Source organism: Ochotona curzoniae, unplaced genomic scaffold (genome assembly GCF_017591425.1).
Source record: "Ochotona curzoniae isolate NIBS_2020 unplaced genomic scaffold, NIBS_Ocur_1.0 contig_1274, whole genome shotgun sequence".
NCBI classification, from domain to species: domain Eukaryota; kingdom Metazoa; phylum Chordata; class Mammalia; order Lagomorpha; family Ochotonidae; genus Ochotona; species Ochotona curzoniae.
The window spans coordinates 21,514,749-21,535,297 of NW_024465023.1; the positions used below are offsets into that span (position 1 = coordinate 21,514,749).

The following is a 20,549-nucleotide window of genomic DNA, read 5'->3' on the forward strand; positions in this document are numbered from 1 at the left end:
ACTATTCTTTCTGGTTTTCCTACAATCCCAAAACAAATGTTAGGAACAATGTTCATCTCTCCACTCTAAGATGCACCATGTGAGGACGTGGGTCCTGCTCATCACTCACACAGTCTCCCTTACATCACCTCCCATTGAGGGACTTGCATCTCTGCAAAGCCGAAGACTACCTTGAACAGGTGATTTATACTTGACTGCCAAAACCTCTTCCCTTCCTAATCCTTCTTTCGATTTGTCCTTTTAGTCTTAGGACACCGTCATCCTCCTTATGCGATAGCTGCCTCTCAACCTTTATAATTGTATGGCCTGTTGCCAGACCTTCTTTTCCTCACACCTCCTGAGGAGCTCCCCAAGAGCAGATGCACAATTAGTGTTTGGAGAACAAATAAACCTGTGAGCATGGGGTCTAATTTATTGTGATTTAATTCTGTATTATTGAAAAAGCCAGCTAATACAGTTATACATCTTTTAATTTTACAAAATACAGAGTAAAAGGGCTTAAAAGCACACTATTTAGCATATGATGGTTTTTCTTTATCAAATCTATATAACTGCTTTTATCTCACATTTTCAAGAAGATCCTTATTCCAGTTCTACATAACCTTGCAGATCACTAAAAAAGATGGACTTTTTTCAAAACCCTCGCAGTTATACATTATAAACCAGTGTGACCAATACAATCCATGAACTTAGATAATTCTGAACAAAAGGAACCTCTGAAAAAATAACAAGAAAATAAGATAAATCTCTAAATTACCCAGACAGAACAAGAACATAAAATCATGAGACACTGCGTTCCCTTAAATCACATCCAGACCTCTACTGTTTGGAACAGTGACTGCTTGCTCTTAACTACAAAGTGAAGAATTGGACTAAACTTTCTTAGGTGTGGGAGGAGCTGCTAAACATGACCCTGGCACATTCTGCTTGCTACCACTAAGTGTCACTGGCTTCAGCACGCTCCCTCTCATCTCTCAATGCCTCTTCGTACCTGGTTGAGAAGGCACTGGGCACTGTGTTATGGATCTTGGCCAGAAACTCCAGGACTTTCATCTTGCTGGTTTCAGCATAGGCTCTGGGACCCCACAGGAACTCATAGCATGCAGGATCACTGTTAGGAACCTGGCGGTACTCCAGGTATTTAAGCTTCACAAAGTCTTTGGTGATGAGCTTCCTGGGCTCCCCAAATAAGAAGTGTCTCTTTCCAGCAAACACCTTCATCTTATTCAGGAATTCCCAGATCGTCTCCTCAGAAGCACTGTTGCCCTTCAGAAAGATCACAGCCAAGATATTCATCAGGAGACCAGTTTGGGGAAGCCCCCTGCTACGATTCAATACCCCATTGTTGGGGAGATTCATTTTGCTGACAAGAGTGTAGGAGTGCTCAGTAGAATCAACTTCCTTCAGGTCAACACCAAAAACCACCTCTATGTTGCAAGTAGCTCTTTTAAGAATCTCAAGGAAATCTTTTTGGTACTTTTTAGGTATAATTTTCAGCATATCAGCTTTCATAATAGGCTTTTTCTTTTTAGATGTGTGCATTATGAACTGCACCAATGTCCCTGCAATATTGGTTAGAGCATCTCTTGGAGACCTCACAGTGGAGACTGGGGCTTGAGAAGAACTTTGTTTTCTCTTGATGGCTCTTTTGGATGAGCTTGTTCCAGGAGCATCTATGGATGCTGTGGTAGATGCGGCTCCCTGTTGCTTAAGAGCATCGCATGAACCGGCAGCAACCTTTCTCCGGGTAGTAACTCCAGAAGATGAGGGCTGGGATTCCCCTTCAGCTGCAGGGGCCTGTGCACTCTGGCGGCCACTAGTCTCATCTTTGGCCTGGGGTCTTCCACTAGCTTTGAGCTTTTTTCTCTGCCTCAAAGGCATGATGACTGTGGTCAGAGAGCAGGCTGGGATGTGGACAGGAAAACAGGTGGTTCAGGTACCTGAAGGAGATAGCATGAGAGGGTGAGGGCACCTGTAGCAAGGAAAGGCCACCTTGGCTTTCAAAAGGCATCTCTGCAGTTTCTCTGAAAACACCTCTGTTTCTTATAAGGCTACCCTCTGAGAACCCAGTGGAAACAATTACAGCATGCCGCAGACTGCAGCCTGCCATCAGGCCTAGTGTATTCTAGGACTGACAGCAGAGGCAGCAAATCTACATCCTGCACAGCACCAAATCTGACATCTCCAACTAATGTTCTTAGCTCTTTGAAGTTTCCTAATAGGAAGTAGAGGTGTGCCTTAGCCCATTACCACTGCCAGGAGGCACTCAATGCCAAGAGCTCTATGGAGGCCTTCTCTGTCATGTGCTCATTGGAGTCCTGAGTCCTTGTCCAAGCCCCTCCTCTAGGCTGTCCCCAGGAGTTGGGACATTTACTGATGCCTCTCCCTTCAGACAAAGATACCATCACCAAAAAGAAGAGTTAACACATACCTGACCTCCAGGCTTGCATTCCTTAGGGCTACAAGCAGTATTGGGGGAGATTCTATTTCCTTTTTTTCAAGGGTGAATGTCAGAGGTTCAATAGGCTAATCCTCCGCTCATAAGGGCTAGCATTCCATATTGGTGTTCACAGTTACTCTAGGGTTAGAGAAGTGTCAGAAGTTATGAGACTAGGGAGAGAGCTTCTCATCAGGACTCAGGGTCTTGGTTCTGAGTTCATTTAGGACCTGATGAATCTGTTCTTGCTAAATCGGAGCTATTCCCTTAGAGAAAGGCCTTTTCCTTCCTGAGACTTGCAGGCAGGATTCAGTTTCACAGCCTCTGGGGACCTCTCAGAGGTGCCTCAGAGGCATGGTGCTTAGTGGAAACTCCTTGGTTGTAAAATAAATACGTTCTCAGTACCTACTAGGAGTCCTCACCTTGGTTCCAAATGGTACTGGAATTCACCCCTGAACAAAAGGACACTCTCTACATCTCACCCTGTGATCTTCACCTTCCAAGTAGAAGGAACGAAGAATCACATCTGATCATAGCTGCCTGGGTCTCTAGGGCTGGCAGCAGAGGTGGAGCACAGGGGTCCCAGTCTGGAGTTAGTGACCCTTAGGTGTTCACTTGATATTTAGCAGAGCCTGACAGTGCTTCCTCTACTGACCCAAGGTCACCAGCCTCATTTATGTGGAGGGCTTTAGACCTCCTATCCTTGAATCTCTAGAGAGGGAATCTGGATCCCAGTCCCACAGGTTGACAGTAGGAGTGGGTCTCTGTGAGTCTCCATTTTTTGAGGAGAGGACCTCTTGACACCACTTACAGCACTCAACTTGCTGCTTATTCAAACCAAGAAAACTCCCTCTTCATAAAAGGGTCCAGGGCATATTAGATACTGGCACTCCTCTCCCAGGAGCCTGCTAGGTAAAAATGAGGGGTCTCTCTCAGTCTGGTGACTGTGCTTTGTGCCTCACAACAGTGGACGGGTTCTGCAGAGGCTGCAGTTTCTCCCTATTGTGACCTGAGTCTAGCAGCCTCTAAGCATTATCACTGCCTTCAGTCCTCAGGGCATAAGTCTAGACATACTACAAATGATTAGCATTTCCTGAAGCCTCACTGTGCTGGAGACAGGGTTGGGGCTCTTGGGGGCCCACTATTTTAGGGACCGGTCCTGTGATAATCATGGTCATTTTCACTCTGCCTTCAGTTCATATCAAGACTCCTCACTCTGAAGAACTAAGGCTGCCCTAGGAGAAAGCCCTATTCCCCCTTAGGCCCTCCTGGTGGAAATGAGGAAACCTTTGACTTTTAAGGGCTCCACCTGCCATTAAGAACAGAGGCAGGGCTCAGTGATATTAATTTATGTGTAAATGTAGCCAAGTCTTCTTTCCTCACTCAAAAACCTCACCATACTGCTGCAGAGTCCTTGGACTCCACTGTCACTGACTTGCATTCTGCTCAGATAAAGGTCCTCTTCTGAGATCTCCCAGGTAGAGGCCAGGAAGAGCCTAGGCTAGTGGTATTGGGGTCTTGCAAGAGTTGACAGCAGAGTTAGGTTTCAATGGGATACCACTGTTCTGGTTCCCCATTTTCCTTGTTCAAAGTCTATCTTGACTTTTACTAGTCTTTGGGGTCCTCCCTCTACTGAGGTCTACCTTCCTTCGTCCAAGTCTCACTTCCCTGAGAACTATGAAGAGAGGATGCTCAGTCTGACTTTTCTGCTTGGGGCACTCTAGGACTGAATATGTCTGGTCCAATCTCTAAATTACCTTCTTTATTTGCCTCCTCAATACTAATTTACGAGGGAGTCCTCATTGTTTTACTCCTGTCTCTTGGTTTAAAGGCGTACTGGGAATTGTCACATCTTTGCATATTCTTGGGAAGTGTTCCCAATACAAATCTTGCAGGTCCACATACCAGCAGGTCTAATGTGGGACCTAAGTTCTGTTCCAGGTAGAGAGGAGTTTCACAAACAGTATTAAGAGTTCAGACCAGGAGTCTAGTCACTGACCAACACTGTGATCTTGAGAACCCTATCAAACTCCAAGACAGAAACTGAAACCAACAAAATGATGCTTAGCAAGGAAAATTATACAGTGTAAGTAGGTTTATGGGACAATGATCCCCAGAGCGCAGCACAGTGGATTTGTGGCACCCCCTACCTCAGGGTACACTCTGATTTTTGGGAACCACCTGGTGACAATGTGTATAGAAAATCTAGTATGTGCACTAAGTTTCATAATGTGAGAACAGGCAATCAGCACTTTTTCCATACCTGAGTCAAAGTGGAGGTTCTTTCTGGTTTTCCCATAATCCCAAAGCAAATGACAGGAACAATGTTATATTCCAGCTTTGGTGGCTCCTCTCAGAAGTAGCATCTGAGGACCTGGCCACTGCGTACCACTCCTACAATGTCAGCCACCCCACCCTGCAGCCTTGTTAACAATACCTCCCACTCAGGAATGTGCAGTTCCTTAAGGCTCCACAATGTTTTACCTTAGGACAATTACACTTGATTGCTCTAATCTGAATTTCCTCCTTTCCTTGTTCCTTCTTTTATCTGTTGTTGAAATCAGAAAGCATTTAATCATCTAATTTTATATGACAGCTGCTCCTAGACTCTTTTGGAGAGAAGAGGAAAACATTCCCAGTACTAACGTGAAATCTTTCAAAGTGCTGACACTCATTTAATGATTGAAGGATAAGCAAAAGAATGAGCACGAAGTTTAAAATATCAAGACTGACATTTTTCTATAGTCTTTGATAATCTAAGAAAATTCAAGTAGACAACTTATAATTTTATAAGAGAAAGTCTAAAGAAAGTAAAAGAATAATCTTTAAAAAAATATTTGAAAGGGAAAAGGGAAAATTAGACAAAGAGGCACACAGAGGGACAGAGAAAAAGAGAGACACACACAGAGAGAGAGAAAATGAATGAAAATGAATGAATGAATCTTTCATTCACTGGTCCACTATCCAAATGCCTTTGATGGCCAAACTGAAATGCATTTCCAGGTGCATCACCAGTGAAGTGGATGTTAAGCAGAGAAGTTAGGACATGAACTAGTATCCATATGGGGTGCCAGTGCTGCAGGAGGTGACTTAGCAAGCTGCACCACAGCACTGGCCCTGAGAATTGAGAGTTTTTTTTTTTTTAAAAAAAAAAAAACATTGCATAGTGGTAAAGCTGCCACCTGCAACAACAGCAGCCCATATGGGCACCAGTTAGTGTCCCAGCAGTTCGACTTCTAATCCGGTTCCATGCTAATGACTTCAGAAGAGCAGAGGCAGATAGCCCACATGTCTGAGCCGCTGGCACTCACATGGGAGACTCTGCTGAAGCTCCTGGCTTATTCTAGCCCAGTGTTGCCTGTTGTAGACATCTGGAAGTGAGCCAACAGAGGGAAGATCTTTCGCTAAAATTTTGACTTTCAAAATAAATAAGTAAATAATTTAAAAATTCTATGATGAAATTTGTGGGAGAAAGAGGAACAAACAGAAAGAGTAAGCTCCCATCTGTTGGTTCACTCTGTAAATACCTGCAATCTAGGCATTTAGGTGGCCAGATCTAACTGCTTGAATTCTCAGTGGCTGCCTCCCTGTACGTACTAATAAGAAACTGCAATTTAAAATCTGAAGTGGGCCTCAAACCCACACTCTCCAATGTCTGTGTCTAATATCAGTGTCTAAACTACTAAGGCAAATGCCCATACTTTTCTTCATGTATTGAGCCATCAATTTTACTGTAGCATTTACTGACATTGCCAAGAAATCACCATTTATATAACATTTCCAAAGAAGACACAACTATGTAACAAATGCATATAAAGGTATTCAACATCTCTAAATATACAAAAATAGAAATCAGACCATAATGAGATGACATCATTTCATGTCTTATGATGGCTGGTGTTAAAAAGAAAAACTAAATTTTTTTGAATGTGTGGCTAAAAGAGTACCCCTGAAAACTGCTGCAGGGAAGTTCAGTTGCTACAGACACTTTGGAAAACTGTATGAAGGTTCTTAAAAAAAATAAAATAACCCTGAACACAATGGTCCAGACTCTCCATTCAAAAGACATAAACTGTCTGAATGGATTAAAAAACAAGGCCCATCTATCTGCTGCTTGCAAAAAACACACCTCGTAGCAAAGATATACAAAACTGATTATGAAAGGATAGAAAAGCTTATTCCACGGTAAAGGAAAGCAGAAAAAGAGCAAAAGTAGCCACCCTAATATCAGACAAAATAGATTTTAACACAAAAAGCTGTCAAAGGAGATAAAGAAGACAAAGACAAATTACATGATTAGAAGTGACAAGAAGTGACTAGTAAATGTAATATATACCCAATACTGAGAGAGGAGTTAGAGTGGGTAGTAGGCAGGTAGGGTATTCTGGGTCCCCGAGTAAAAGAGAATTTCCCCACCATGTCTTGAACTCACCAGAGCACATCTCTTCCAAGGGATGGGGTGCTATTAGCATATCAATTCCCCACCTGAAGTATCGGCCATTACCTCTGGCCACTGTGGGAAGGACTCAGGCCGATCTCTTTATCATTCAAAGGAGAGCAGGAAGAAGTAATACACATCTGCCTAAGGCCTGGAATGTCCTATGTCTGGCACCTCTGTGGCCTTTTGTCCCAAGGCCAGGTACCATGGAAACTAGGAATTTTCTTTGTTCATGGAGAAACATCTTTGAGGGAAACCTTTAAAAGGTGCATTCCCCACCATTAATACGGGTTCTCATTTTCCTCCTGCCACTATGGCAGAGCACTAGGGTTTTGGCTTCTTGTCCTCCTGCCACTATGGCAGAGGACTAGGGTTCTTATTTTCCTGCCACTATGGCAGAGCACTGGGGTCCTTTTCCTCCTGCCACTATGGCAGGAGGTAAGGGTCCTTTCTATCTCAAAACCCCCTCCCATCACTAGGATGGGAGTCTTCTCTTCTCAACTTTTCTAATAAATCTTGCTTTAAAACTAAAGTGTGTCCGCATGAAAATTCTTCTTTCCTGCGAGACAAGAATTTGAGGTTGCTGCCATACTCGGAGTCAAAATTCCTGCAACAATACCAGGGCACCTGGCTCCTAAAAACTATTGTTAGTTGATCTAAATGATATACTGACTCCAATATAGTAACAATCAAGGAACTTCAACAACACACTTTAATCAACAGACTGATCAACTAGACAAAAACAAAGGAACAGAGCTATACCAAATGGATCCAACTGATATCTACAGAACATTCTATCTTATACTTGCAGAATACATTCTTTTCATCATATACTAGGACTTAAAGCAAGCCTCATCAAATTAAAAAACAATATGCCATCTATCTTTCCTGATCACCACAGAATGAACATGGAAATCAACTCAAGAAACTATAAAAACGCAAAAACAAGGAGACTGAATAATACACTATTGGGTCATAGAAGGAATCAAAATGGGAATAAAGAATTCCTGGAAATAAATGAAGATGACAGAATACATCAAAATGTATGGGACATATCAAATTGGTGTAAAGAGGGAAGCTCATACCAATTAGTATCTATGTGAAGAAATTAGAGAAATTAGAAAAGCATGAAACAAAATGATCAAGATGGCTGGGTGGGAAAAGACAAACTCATCTTAGCCTTGGAAACATATCTGAAAAACAAAGGAAGGGCCAAATTCTCGGGGTCAGCTGGAGAGAAACTCCCATGGAGAACCGCTAGACCACAACAGAGACTCTATGGACAGTGAGAACAGTGTACAGACACACAGCAGCCATAGCTGGTAATGGGGGAGAAACACCACATTCCCAGAGCAAGGTGAGGCTGCACTGGTGCAAACACCAGTGATTCTGTGTAAGGGAAAACTCCTTAATGCACTGACTTTGAATCTGGGGACCTTGTGCAGGGGCTAAGGCATTCATTTACCTATGTGAAGGGAGGTCAAGCTGCTTCCCTGCCTCACCTCCAATCAAAACACCATACTCAGTTTACTGAGGTGGAACTTCAACAAACCTGCTGGACAGCTCAGTACAGCTTGCAGGGCTGAGAATGTATCCCCTGCACCCTGTGACTGTGGATATCTTGTGATGGTGTGAGTTCAGCACAGCCTGTGGAACTGGTTTGTACCCTGGCTGCTCAATTCCCCTTCCAGCTCCCTGCCTGTGGCCTGGAAAAGCAGCAGAGGACGGCCCAAAGCCTTGGGACCCTGCATCCACACAGGAGACGTGGAAGAGGCTCCTGGCTCCAGATCGGCTCAGCTCTGATTGTAGTAGCCACTTAAGGAGATAATCAGCGGATGGAAAATCTTTGTCTAAGTCTCTCCATCTCTCTGTAAATCTGCCTTTCTAATAATTTTTTTCAAAAGAAATAACTTTGAAATCTAAAAAAAAAAAATCAAGGAAATGAAGACGTTTTAAAAAAATAAAATTGATAAATCACTGGCACAACTAACCAAAAAATAAGAGGGGAGAAAACCCAAATTAGCAAAATTAAAGATGAAAAAGGAGATGTTAGGATTTATTACATGGGGCCTGGCATGGTAGTCTAGCAGCTAAAGTCCTTGCCTTGTACATGCCAGGATTCCATATGAGTGGCAGTTCGTGTCCTGGCTGCTGCTTTTAGACCCAGCTCCCTGTCTGTGACCTGGGAAAAGTAGTCGAGGATGACCCAAAGCCTTGGGACCCTGCACCCACGTGGGAGACTGGAAGAGGCTCCTGGCTCCTGGCTTCAGATTGGCTCAGCTCCAGCCATTGCAGCCGCTTAGGGAATGAATCAGCAGATGGAAGATCTTCTTTTCTGTCTCTTCTCCTCTCTGTATATCTGACTGTCCAATAAAAACAAATCATTAATGAAAAAATTTTTGAGGCCTGGTACCCGTGTGGAAAACCCGGAAGAGGCTCCTGGCTCCTGGCTTTGGTTTGGCTCAGCTCTGACCATTGCAGTCACTTGGGGAGTGAACCACTGGACAGAATATTTTCCTTTCTTTCTCTCTTCCTCTCTGTATATCTGACTTTGCAATTAAAAGTAAATAAATCTTTAAAAAAAAGAACTGATTACACAGAAGTAAAAACAATTATTAACAATTACTATGATTTCACACCAAGAAACTATAAAATGCTGTACAATTTACCAAAATTGAGGTATTGAAATTGAACTAGTGAAAAAGATTCTCACAAAAAAGAAAAGTCCAGGACTAGACAATGTCACCACTGAATTCTACCAAATCTTTAAAAATTGAATTCCAATTCTTCTCAAACCATTTAAATAGCCGCACGGCAAGGAATCCTCCAAAACTCTTTCTGTGAGCCCCGCACTGCGTTAACTCTAGAACCATTAAAAAAACACAACAAATAAGAGAACTATAGGGCAAAGTCCCTGATGAGCAATATTCAACAAAATTCTAGCTAATGGAACCCAACAGCACATCAAAAAGAAAATCCAACTAGACCAAGTGAGATTTATCCCTGGTGTGCAGAGAGGGTTCAACATTGGCTGATCAATAAATGATACATCATGTTAACCAAATTTAAAAGCCACATGATGATCTCAGTTGATGCAGAGAAATCACTTGATAAAACGCAACAATCTTTCATGATTAAAAAAGGGGGGGGGACCTTAAAATTTGGTATAGAAAGAACATACTCCAACACAATCAAGGCTATATTGGACAAACCCACAGCCAACATCATGGTGACAGAGAATGCTTAAGGCATCTCCACTAAGACCTGGAGCCAGACACACATGTCCGCTCCATTTTTATTCATTACAGTTCTGGTAGTTTTAGCTGGAGCAGTGAGGCAAGAAAATACATGAAAGTACAAGAAATACAAGAAAATACAAATATTCCCTGTCTGCAAAATGCATGATCCTTAACATAGCGGAAACTAAAAGCTTCCACTAAGAGATTATTGCTCACCCAAGCAGCCGCAACAGCCGGAGCTGTGCCGTTCCAAAGGCAGAGGCCAGGAACCCTTCCGGGTGTCCCATGTGGGTGCAGGGTCCCAAGGCTTTGGGAAGTTCTCGACTGCCCTGGGCACAAGCAGGGAGCTGGGTGGGAAATGGGGTAGCTGGGACATAAACTGGCACCGATTTGAGATCCTGGCATGTACAAGGTGAGGATGTTTTTTAAAGATTTATTTTTATTATTTTTTTTATTAGAAAGGTGGATATACAGAGTGGAGAGACAGAGAGGAAGATCTTCCGTCCGATGATTCACTCCCCAAGTGAGCGCAACGGCCGATGCTATGCCGGTCCGAAGCCAGGAGCCTCTTCCGGGTCTCCCAAGCGGGTGCAGGGTCCCAAAGCTTTGGGCCATCCTGGACTGCTTTCCCAGGCCACAGGCAGGGAGCTGGAAGGGAAGCAGGGCTGCCGGGATTAGAACCGGCGCCCATATGGGATCCCGGGCGTGCAAGGCGAGGACCTTAACCACTTTGCCACCGCGCCGGGCCCAAGGTGAGGATTTTTAAGCCGCTAGGCTACCGCGCACAGCCTTTTTTTTTTTTTTTTTTAATTTTAAGACTTTGAAAAGTCTTATTTCAAGTGAGAACAACAGAAAGCTGTTCTGTCCTCTAGTTCACTGCCCAAGTGACTGCAATGGCTACAGACATGGAGCAGCCAGGACACGAACTAGCGGCCATATGGGATCCTGGTGCGTGCAAGGATGCTGCGCTGAGGCTCTGCTGGTTGCACACTTTATTTACTGCAGCGTTAAGCCTATGACTAGAAAGTAAATTAAACTTTTTACCGCAAAAGTTTAAAAAATAAAGGGAAATATTGCAGTTTGAGCATTTTATCTATGAACTACACAAAATCTTTTTTCTATAGCAAAAAACGATTAAAAATAGTATATACAAAATGAGTCATTCTTTAAAAACCTATTGAAAGATGAGACAGCCCCACCAATGCCTGACCAGTTTTCCTTCTGTTTATCTTTCAGAGAAGCGGTCTCCAGGAGAAGCGAAAAGCACAAGCGGCGTACACACGCTAGCTTAGCGATAGCCGATAGATATATTTTTTAATGTAGTAATCCTTTTCTTTTTTTTTCATTTTACCCACTAGACTTAGGATCTTAAGTAACCTCCATTCTAATTTACTCACTTTTTACGAGGAAACAACAACGCCGGCTGCTCTCCTCAGCGAATCTCTTCTAGTCGTTTCTGCCTCTTGTCACGTGGTGTCATATCGCGTATGTCCCCACGTCGGGTCACGTTGCATCACGTCGCGTCTGCCCACATGTTGCGTCTGCCCACATGTTGCGTCTGCCCACACATTGCGTCACGTCGCGCCTGCCCCTCACATCACGTCTGCCCACACATTGCGTCTACGCACACGTCGCGTCTGCCCACACGTTGCGTCACAATGCGTAATCTTACGTCACTTCTCCTGTGTCCTGAATATCGGATTACATCTCTCTCAACCCACACGTAACCTTCACGTCTCTTCTATCCCTCACTCAGTGCAGTTTTCCTGTGTTTTGCACATCACTTCACATCGGGTCGTATCCTCTGCGCTCCGCTCTTCACATGACACAAAAAGTAAGTAAATACGTGGAATTAGCGAGTTGGATAAATCAGTCTCTTGTCTGAACAGCAAATATATCCTTTTTAAATTCAAATGTTAGATTTGTTTTGATACTCTAATTACTCTGGCTTTGTAATCCCAAACGCAGTAGTTTGACCACAAGGTCTCTTTTTGTATAACAGGATATTAAGAAGTAACGGAAGGGGTGGGGGTCTAGCATGGTCCACGACTTCTGTACCTGAATTTGAGCTTTCTATTGATTCAGATTCTAGGATGCAATAAGTGATACCTCAGGTAGTGGGCTTTCTGCTTCAGAAATGGAGTATTTGAATTGAGTTCTTAGATTCTGGCAGTTGTGCAATGAACCTATGAATTGGAGTGCCCCCTCTTGCTTCCTCCTTCCTGCCCTCCCCCTCACAAATAACAACACGTACTTCAAGTTAAAAGAAAATTGAGGGCCTGGCGCAATGGCTCAATGACTAAATCCTCGCCGTGCCAGGATTCCATATGGGTGCCAGTTCATGTCCCTACTGCTCCACTTCCCATCCAGCTCCCTGCTTGTAGCCTAGAAAAGCAGTTGAGGACGGCCAAAAGCCTTGGGACCCTGCACCCCCGCGTGGGAGACCGGGAGCAAGCTCTTGGCTCCTGGCTTTGGAATGGCTCAGCTCTGTAGATTGCAGTCATTTGAGGTTAGAAAATCTTTGTCTGTCTCTCCTTCTCCTTGTAAGTTTGCCTTTGCAATAAAAAGAAATAAATCTTTTAAAAAAAAACCTCTCTGCGATTTCTATTGCTGAAATTAAAGGGCAGGCAGTGATAATTGTATCTTCGAGGGTATATACATAACCTAGTCCCCTCTTCAGTACCCTGATTTTGACATCTTGTAGGGTCTGCTTCTACAAAGCTTCGGAGGTAATGAACTCTCCTCCTCGTGTGACCCACAACTCTAAGCGCCAACAGAAGGAAGAGAAGATGCATTTTGTGGTCTTATACCTGCTGATTGCCTCACAAAAATGTCAGGTGTGGCATGCACGTTCCGGGGTGCAGGATCCCAACTTGTAATGCTAACATAATTCGAGATGATTTCCTCTGTTGCTGTGATACCACCACTAGGAATGATAGAAATTCCTTATTTACCTGTTCCGCTGAGTGATATTGATGTAATTTTTTGCTTTGTCCATTTTCCTGGGATCATTGAGGAGCAGACTCTGATGTGCCCACTGAAATAGGGTGTGCCATCCCCACACTTCAACCTGCATTCCCCCAGAAATCCTTCTGGTCTTCACTTGAGTGCTGATTTCTACCAACATCCCTAATTCCATGATACATATCAGGAAAAAATGAAATTTACTTCATCTGGCCACAAGTGGTCGAAGTTTACCCAGCCTAACAATAATGAAAAGACTCTGTGCTCTCTTTGTTATGGAGCAGGTGTTTCCATAAGTTTTGGAGGTCCTCAGCTTTGCTCCTGGCATCACCTGAAAACACTCCCTCTGTTGACCCAAACCTGTGCTGTTTGCCAGGGTTTCTCTACTCCGGAGAGATGACCTGGAAAGAAGCACACAGGACTCCATGTCCCTGTGCCCAGGCTTCTTAGGTCAGACAGTACGGAATGACTTCTCCGTGACCCTCTCCTTTGTGGTTGGTGTTTCTTTGTTATCAGTTGCTATCATTGCTTGACTTCTGTTCCGGAGCAAGTCTTTCCCTCTGCTGAACTGGGCCTCCCTGTGCATCCAGGTGCTTTGTTTCTCTGAGACCAGCTGCGACTCAGCACATGAATAACTTCAGCCTAAGTGGGCCTACCTGTGGCAGCCCAGGTCTTCAGAGGTGGGACCTCTGCTCTGCTTACTTCTGGGGAACTTGCTTGCCTTAGTCCTCATATAGTATTTTACCTTAAAATCTGTCATATTTTACTTCCTGTTGAGCTGGGTAGTCAGTCTGTAAACCAAGACCCTCCTCACCCTGAAATCTTCCAGGAGAATTCAAAAAGCACCTGAACCTTCCAGTTCTTCCTTGGGTGCTGCAGGGGTGACAGCAGTGCAGGAACTAGGTGCAGCCCATCTGAGTTAAGTGGTCCATATGAAAGGTCTTTGCCTTGACTGTGTGCCCTTCCTGGGATTTCACTCTCTTGTGACTTGAGGCCCTGACCTTTAGACAAAGTCCTCAGCTTGCCAGAACATGGAGAAGTTAATAGCAGCCACATGCAGCCAGTGGAGTTTCAAATTCCAGCAGGGCCAACAACTGGGGTGTGAGTTCTGGAACCCCACTGATTTGGGCTAGATCTTTCTATCATGATTCTGGTTTACCCTCTTCATTCCTGAGAGATTGGGACTCTCCTAATCCTGATCTGCATATGTGGCCCTGCAGGAATGGTATCTCCAAATCCGGAAGGATGCCTGTGAGGGGATTCTTGGGCTGAGAGCTTGGAGACTGCTTATGTTCCCAAATGCGGCTGATCTATATTACCCCACATTCTGGAGTGTTCATCTCTCCAGTCCTCCATGGTGTGTTGGTCTCCATAGATAATCAATGCAACCTACTTTTCTTCCTAGTTATCTTGTTTTATTTTGAATTTTATCTTTTCTTTATTTTGAATTTTGCAGTTTCATAGGGTCTGGGATTCCCCACCCCCCGATTGATTTTCCCCATATTATTACAATAATATAGTCCTTCATAAGGAGTCATAAGTCCATCAGTCTTACTTAAATGTGTTCTGACATAGCTGGTACAGACAATGTCAGAATCCAGCATCCCATTGTCCAGATATGTCCAGCAGTTTCACTGGCAGTACATATTTGATTTGTAAGTAGGAATGCATATTGCATTGTATCTTCACATCTGAATATGGTAGTCTCTATTATGCCATCACTATAGTTATCTTAATCTCTCTGGTCTTCATCATGGCTCTATTCCTTGAATCAAATGTTTCCTGGAAATGCTGCACCACTGCAAATTATAAATCAGTTTCTTGCTTTCAGAGAATAAGTCCCTGTCCTAGGAGAGGCAGAAAAATTCTGGTACTCTACTATATAGTAAGCTAACTATACATAAAGTTAAGGTACGTCGTATTTCTTTACAAAAAGAAAACTTGGGTGCCACCATTGTGGTGTAGCAAGTTAAGCTTCTGCTTGACACTGGCATCTCATATTATGGGAGTCCTGCTTCTAGTCCTGGCAGTTCCACTAGTGATCCAGCTTCTTGCTAATTTACCTGGGAGACAGCAGAGGATAGCCCAAGTGCTTCGGCCCCTAACAGCCATGTGGAAAACCAGGGTGGCATTCCTAGTTCCTGTTTTGTGCCTGTGCAGCCCCAGCCATTAAAGTCATTTTGGGAATAAACCAGCAGATGAAAGACCCATTTCTCCATTACTCTACCTTTCAAATAAATAAATAAATAAATCTTTTAAAACAAGGGAAAAAAGCTAGGATGTAGAAATTTTACTTATTCCCATCACAAAGAAATGATGTTTGAGAAGTGTTTGTGATTTGAACATTTCACTGATATATACATACATCAGATCATATGGTGCCCCAGGAATATGTACAGTATTTATGTATCAATCTGAAGTGACATTCTTCACTTATTTTTTAAAGCCATATTCAGCCAAAATGCTGCTTAGTGGTGGAAAAAAATGTCCTTCCTTTCACTTTGAATTCCTTCTACTTCTTTATGAAGCAGAGTATCTCACCCTCTCCAGTAATGCTAGCCTTCCCCAGGTTCTGTGATTGCATGAGCAAAATGCAATGCTTTGACTAAACATCTCCAGTAAAGAGCTTGAACAGATAGAACCAGAAACTTCATTTATGATTTAATTTCTCACACATTCTTGAATACAATAATATAATTCAAGCAGGTATCTTAAACTTATGAAAAGACCAAAATAAAATAAACAAGAAACTCAAACTCATAACTCTCCACTTTATTCTCTATCTTTGCACCTCAAACATTTTACTGGTGAATCTTGTATATTCCCAAGGCTATTTCTCATCCCATGGTATCTTTTTATGGCTCAACAAGGTGATTTACAGATTTGTAATTTGTATTTCAAAAAACAAAGCTTTTAGTACAAAATCTAATAAACAGCAATACATGTACTACCTATGTCATTCCTAAACTTATCTTCTGAATCTAAATAAATCTTCTGTTGAATATTAGTTCAAAAATACACACAAGAAAAGTTTAGCCAAAAATTATTCAATGTGTAGCAAGCGTAAAGGTTAGCATAGTTGTTTACACGCACAAAGCACCTCTCAGCCTTCACTGCTGCTGAGAACGGCTGCCCCCCTTGGCCTTAGGGCCCCGACATGCCTTTGTTGCAGTGCCAGATGCGGCCTGGACTTGGGCTTTCTCCTCCTCCTCTCTCACAGCCTCTTCGTAAAGGGTTGGGAAGGCTGTGAGCTCAGTATTATTGACCTTGGCCAAAAACTGCAAGACTTTCATCTTGCTAGTTTCAGCGAAAGCTCTAGGACCCCACCGGAATTGGTAGCAAGGAGGATCACTGTTGGGCACCTGTTGGTACTCCAGGTAGTTTTCATTCACCAGATCTTCAGTGATGAGCTTTCGGGGCTCCCCAAAGATTTCATGACTCTTCCCATCATATACCCCCAAAACATTCAGGAATTGCCAGATCTCTTCCTCAGTGGCAGAGTTGCCATTTAAGAAAATCACACCCAGGAGGGGCATCAGCAGCCCATTCCTGGGGAAACCCCGGACACTATCTTGGCCTCCTTCACTGGTGTCCTCTAGCTTGGCAACAAGGGTATAGATTTGACCCCTGGGTTTTACTTCCTTTAACTCCAGGCCAAAGACCAGCTCTAGACGCTCAGAGGCTATCTTGAGGATATCTGAGAATTGCTGCCTGAACCTTCTGGTGACAAGCTTTAGCATGTCTACCCTCTTAATGGGCTGTTGCATCTTATTCTTGAACAGTAGGAACTGCATCAGCATTCCTGCCTTCCTGCTTACAGGATCTCTGCTTGTGCTCCTTGCACTCTCAGGGGCTCCAGCAACCCCCGGGGAATTCTGCCTTTTGTTCCCCTGCCTCTGGGCACCTTTACCAGATCTTTTGCCAGAGCCATGGGCCCCACCCCGAGTGGTGTAGGATCGGGCCCTTTGAGGCTCCTGGGGTAAACCAGAAGTAGAGGAGCTGGGGGAAGCACCCCCGACTGCTGCAGAGGAAGTCGAGGGTTCTGATGCCTCTGCTGCGGTGGTGGCCTCCGGTTGCTTAAGCTGCTGGGCTTCGCTTTGGGCCTGGTGGCGTCTCTCTCGTCTCTCTCGGGCGCGGTGCTTGCTCTTCTGGCCCCGAGGCATGATGCTTGCAGGCAGGGACGCGGAGCAGGATGCACACCTGCAGGGAAGAGAAGGAGTGTGTGTGAGCACCTTGGGCAAGAAGAGAGCCCCTCGGCTTCCAGCAAGCCCTCTCAGCCTGTCTGTGAAGGCACTGCTATAGGAATGCCCACGGCTCCTGTGCCCTGGACACCACCAGGAGCCCTGGCTGTGTCCATCAGGCCTGCTTCGCTTAACTGCAGCGACCATGCATACTGGCAGGCTTCTCTTTTTGTTTGGGATTTTCTCAGTCTCCTGCCAGAATTATCATGGCACCTCTTAGCAGCGCCTGCAGCACTGCCACCTCGATTACTGCCGACCTTTCCACTGTAAAACTGCTGCAGAGCCCCGAAAAGAAACTGAAAAGGTGTCTTGGCCTAACTCCCCAGCAGAGGACAGCTAGTTCTAACAGTTCACCATGGTGCTTGTCACCCTGGGCTCACGGGGCTGGGGTTCTTACCTTCACTTGTCCTGACTGCCCTTCTGTTTCGTGGTGGCCACACTTTCCGACGAGGAGCGCCAACTCCTTTCAGTCTGAAAGAAAAATGTGAAGGGGGTTCGTGAAACCGCAAAGTCCTTCCCTACGCTCTAGTCGGAGGAAAAATGTCCTGCACGTTTTCTGTCAGACAACGCGGCTCAGCCGGCCCGCGAGGCGGGTGGCAGGGCACGCTCGGCTTCGGTGGCGCTCGGAGTGGAAGAAGTCACACCGCTGCGCAGCTGGCTTACCTCCCCGTCCACCCTGGGACGGAGACGTCCCCAACAAGAGTATTTTAAAGGACTCACTTCATTTAGTTACAGTTTAGGCCTCTGGCATTCACAGACTCCGCGTTACCCGCCAAGACCAATGCGCCCCTCCCCCACCCACCAGACCTCTGGGTCAAACTAGGGTCAGTGAGTGAACTTCCAGGGTCTTCTAAGGTTTATTAGGGCTGGTCTTCAACATTCCCTGAATTAGCAATCCCCTGTAAGACCAATGCCCCCTCCCCTCAGCCACCAAACTTTCTCGGTGGAACTTAGGCTGAGAACCTTCCAAATCTTCCACAGCCTTCCAGGGTTTCTCAGGGCTACACTGCAGCCTGAAAGGAGAAACGGTCTCCTAACTCCACATAGAGAATTCTTACCTTGAGTCTAAACCACTCAAAATTCACTCTCTGCAAAATTTCTGTGTTACCTCCCGAATGCCGAGCTGCGCTAGACCGCCGGTTCGAGAGGTTTTGCAAAGCGGAAGCAAGACTAACCTACATCCGGCTATGGCTGCCAGGACTTCCGGACAAATGGGGGGAGGGGTGTGGGGATGGGGGTTGGGCGTGGGGGGAATAGAAGTCGGGGACTCCCGTCTTCCGGTATGTAACTTCCAGTTCTAGTGCGGTCTGTAGCTTTTCTATGGGGACTTTAGTCCGCCAGATTCCACACAAAACCTCCCCCGCCCTCCCTGAAACCAAAGAGTTGAACTCTATGGTCTAAGCCTCCCACCTTCACAGTACGGACGGAAACTTCGAGCCTGCTGCTTTTGCAGAAAGAGCTGCTCTCAGTAATCAGGATGTATCCCCTGGCATCTGGCTCAAGCCAGGACAGCTCTCCTTCCGTAACTGGGGCTACCATCTTCAAACCAAGGGCTTTTGTCTCCTGGTAACACACATGTACAATGAAAGGCTTCCTTTAGTGGTAATTCTTTTGAGACCTCCCAGAGTTAAAAACAGCATAAAACTCAATTTATCTGCTTTGCTGGTGGAGTGGCTGATACCCCCTCATTGTACTTAGAATCCTTCCAGTCGGTTTTACCTCCCAGCAGACACTGGGCCCTGCCTACTAGTACAACATTTGACCTCTGTGACACACTCCAGGCAAATTAACAAAGCTCTTTCAACTCACAAAGCTGTCTGGACCACCAAGAGCTAATAACAATTAGGAAGTGTATGTGGCTTCTGTGTTCAGTGATGGGTGGTTCTCTCATCTTCTTCATCTTGACTCTTGATCAATTTTGAATTCTCCACTCTGCTGACCTTAAGCTCCTCCCATCAGGCCGAGGCACTCTTCTGCTGGGGGCCATTGAATTTAAAGTCCCAGTGAGCTACTTTCAGGTCAGGTCTATTCTGGACCTTGAAGAGATAACCAGTTCTTCAAGGAGTTTTGGGAACATGCTGTTACAGGTGAGTTCTTAAGTTGCCCTCATTTTTGATTCTCACCTCCATATCTATTGATCTGAGGTTGTCTTTCTTAGAATAAGAATCTTAAGTCCCTGAGCAGCCTAAAGATGAAGTAAGGAGATGTCCAGTCTGGCAGCTGTATCTGGAGCCTATAGTTCTAATAGCAAATGGAAACTGGCCTATGCATGACCTTCTATATTCTTGGATGATATTGTGCCAAGTATTATGACCTTGGGGTCTTTTTGGCTCTTCATGCATTCAAGGCTTCCAGGGAAATTGCATATTTCTGTAAATGTAATTAGTTTTTCTTCTACAAACCTTCCAGAAAAGGGGTGTGTGTGTCCTGTCCCAGAAGTGATAAAAGATGGAAAAAGTAACATACGAGGCATGAACCCCAGAGCACATGGTGAGATGTAAGAGAAAAACAAATACCCCCCCAAAAAACAACATGCTGATCTATTCCTTCTTACCAGCTTGAAAGTTTCATGTAAATTCTGCTTTGATAGGTACATTTTGTACAGGGAAGGGGCTATCCAGGATGATTTTAGGAAACCCTGATTTTTTTTAGATTACTTGACAGTGCATTGTAAATGATCCTATCGTCACCAACATTATCGTTTTTTATTTGGATGTTCATATTATAATGGGAATGTATTATCACCCACTATGTATGAGCACTGAGCCCTCATTTTTATTGTCTTAAATGAATTTTCAAGAAGAAAAAAAAAAGTTGACTTTAAAGAAACACAGTCAACCTCAGACTGGATGTATTGGGACAGTGTGGGATTTAGATTAATCCAGACTGAGAATCTGGTCCTACCCCTATCCTTTACCACCTATATGAACTCTGGTATGTTAAGGGGTTCTGCGAGCCTGACACTCTGTTTATGTGAGGTGGGTTTGATAATCCTTGTCTTATAGTACTGTTGCAATATGGTTAATGTATAAAGAGGGCCTGACACAGTGTGTGGTCAGTGCTGAGATTCTAACATGGTTATTATTACTGCAATTAATTTCAGCCCTGGTGATATCAACTATCCAAGTAGGATCTTTTTTTTTTCTCTCTTAATCCAGTGAAAGTCTTTGTGCTACATTCTAGCACAAAGAAAATTCAATGAGAAACCCATGTTGTTGCACAGCTAATAA

At 44.4% G+C, this 20,549-nt stretch overlaps 2 protein-coding genes across 2 annotated transcripts; both read right to left on the reverse strand.

Annotated features, from left to right (window-relative positions):
* Positions 1-936: 936 nt before the first annotated feature.
* Positions 937-1,881, reverse strand: LOC121171452 (melanoma-associated antigen B3-like). Its single transcript, XM_041003149.1, has one exon. It carries the CDS (start codon positions 1,879-1,881, stop codon positions 937-939), a length of 945 nt encoding a protein of 314 aa, XP_040859083.1.
* Positions 1,882-16,188: 14,307 nt separating this feature from the next.
* On the reverse strand, positions 16,189-17,241 carry MAGEB2 (MAGE family member B2). The gene has a single exon (XM_041003157.1). It carries the CDS (start codon positions 17,239-17,241, stop codon positions 16,189-16,191), a length of 1,053 nt encoding a protein of 350 aa, XP_040859091.1.
* Positions 17,242-20,549: the final 3,308 nt, after the last annotated feature.

Excerpts from the sequence above, each read along its gene's own strand:
- MAGEB2 (XM_041003157.1), bottom strand. The coding sequence starts at position 17,241 with ATGCCTCGGGGCCAGAAGAGCAAGCACCGCGCCCGAGAGAGACGAGAG.
- LOC121171452 (XM_041003149.1), bottom strand. The coding sequence starts at position 1,881 with ATGCCTTTGAGGCAGAGAAAAAAGCTCAAAGCTAGTGGAAGACCCCAG.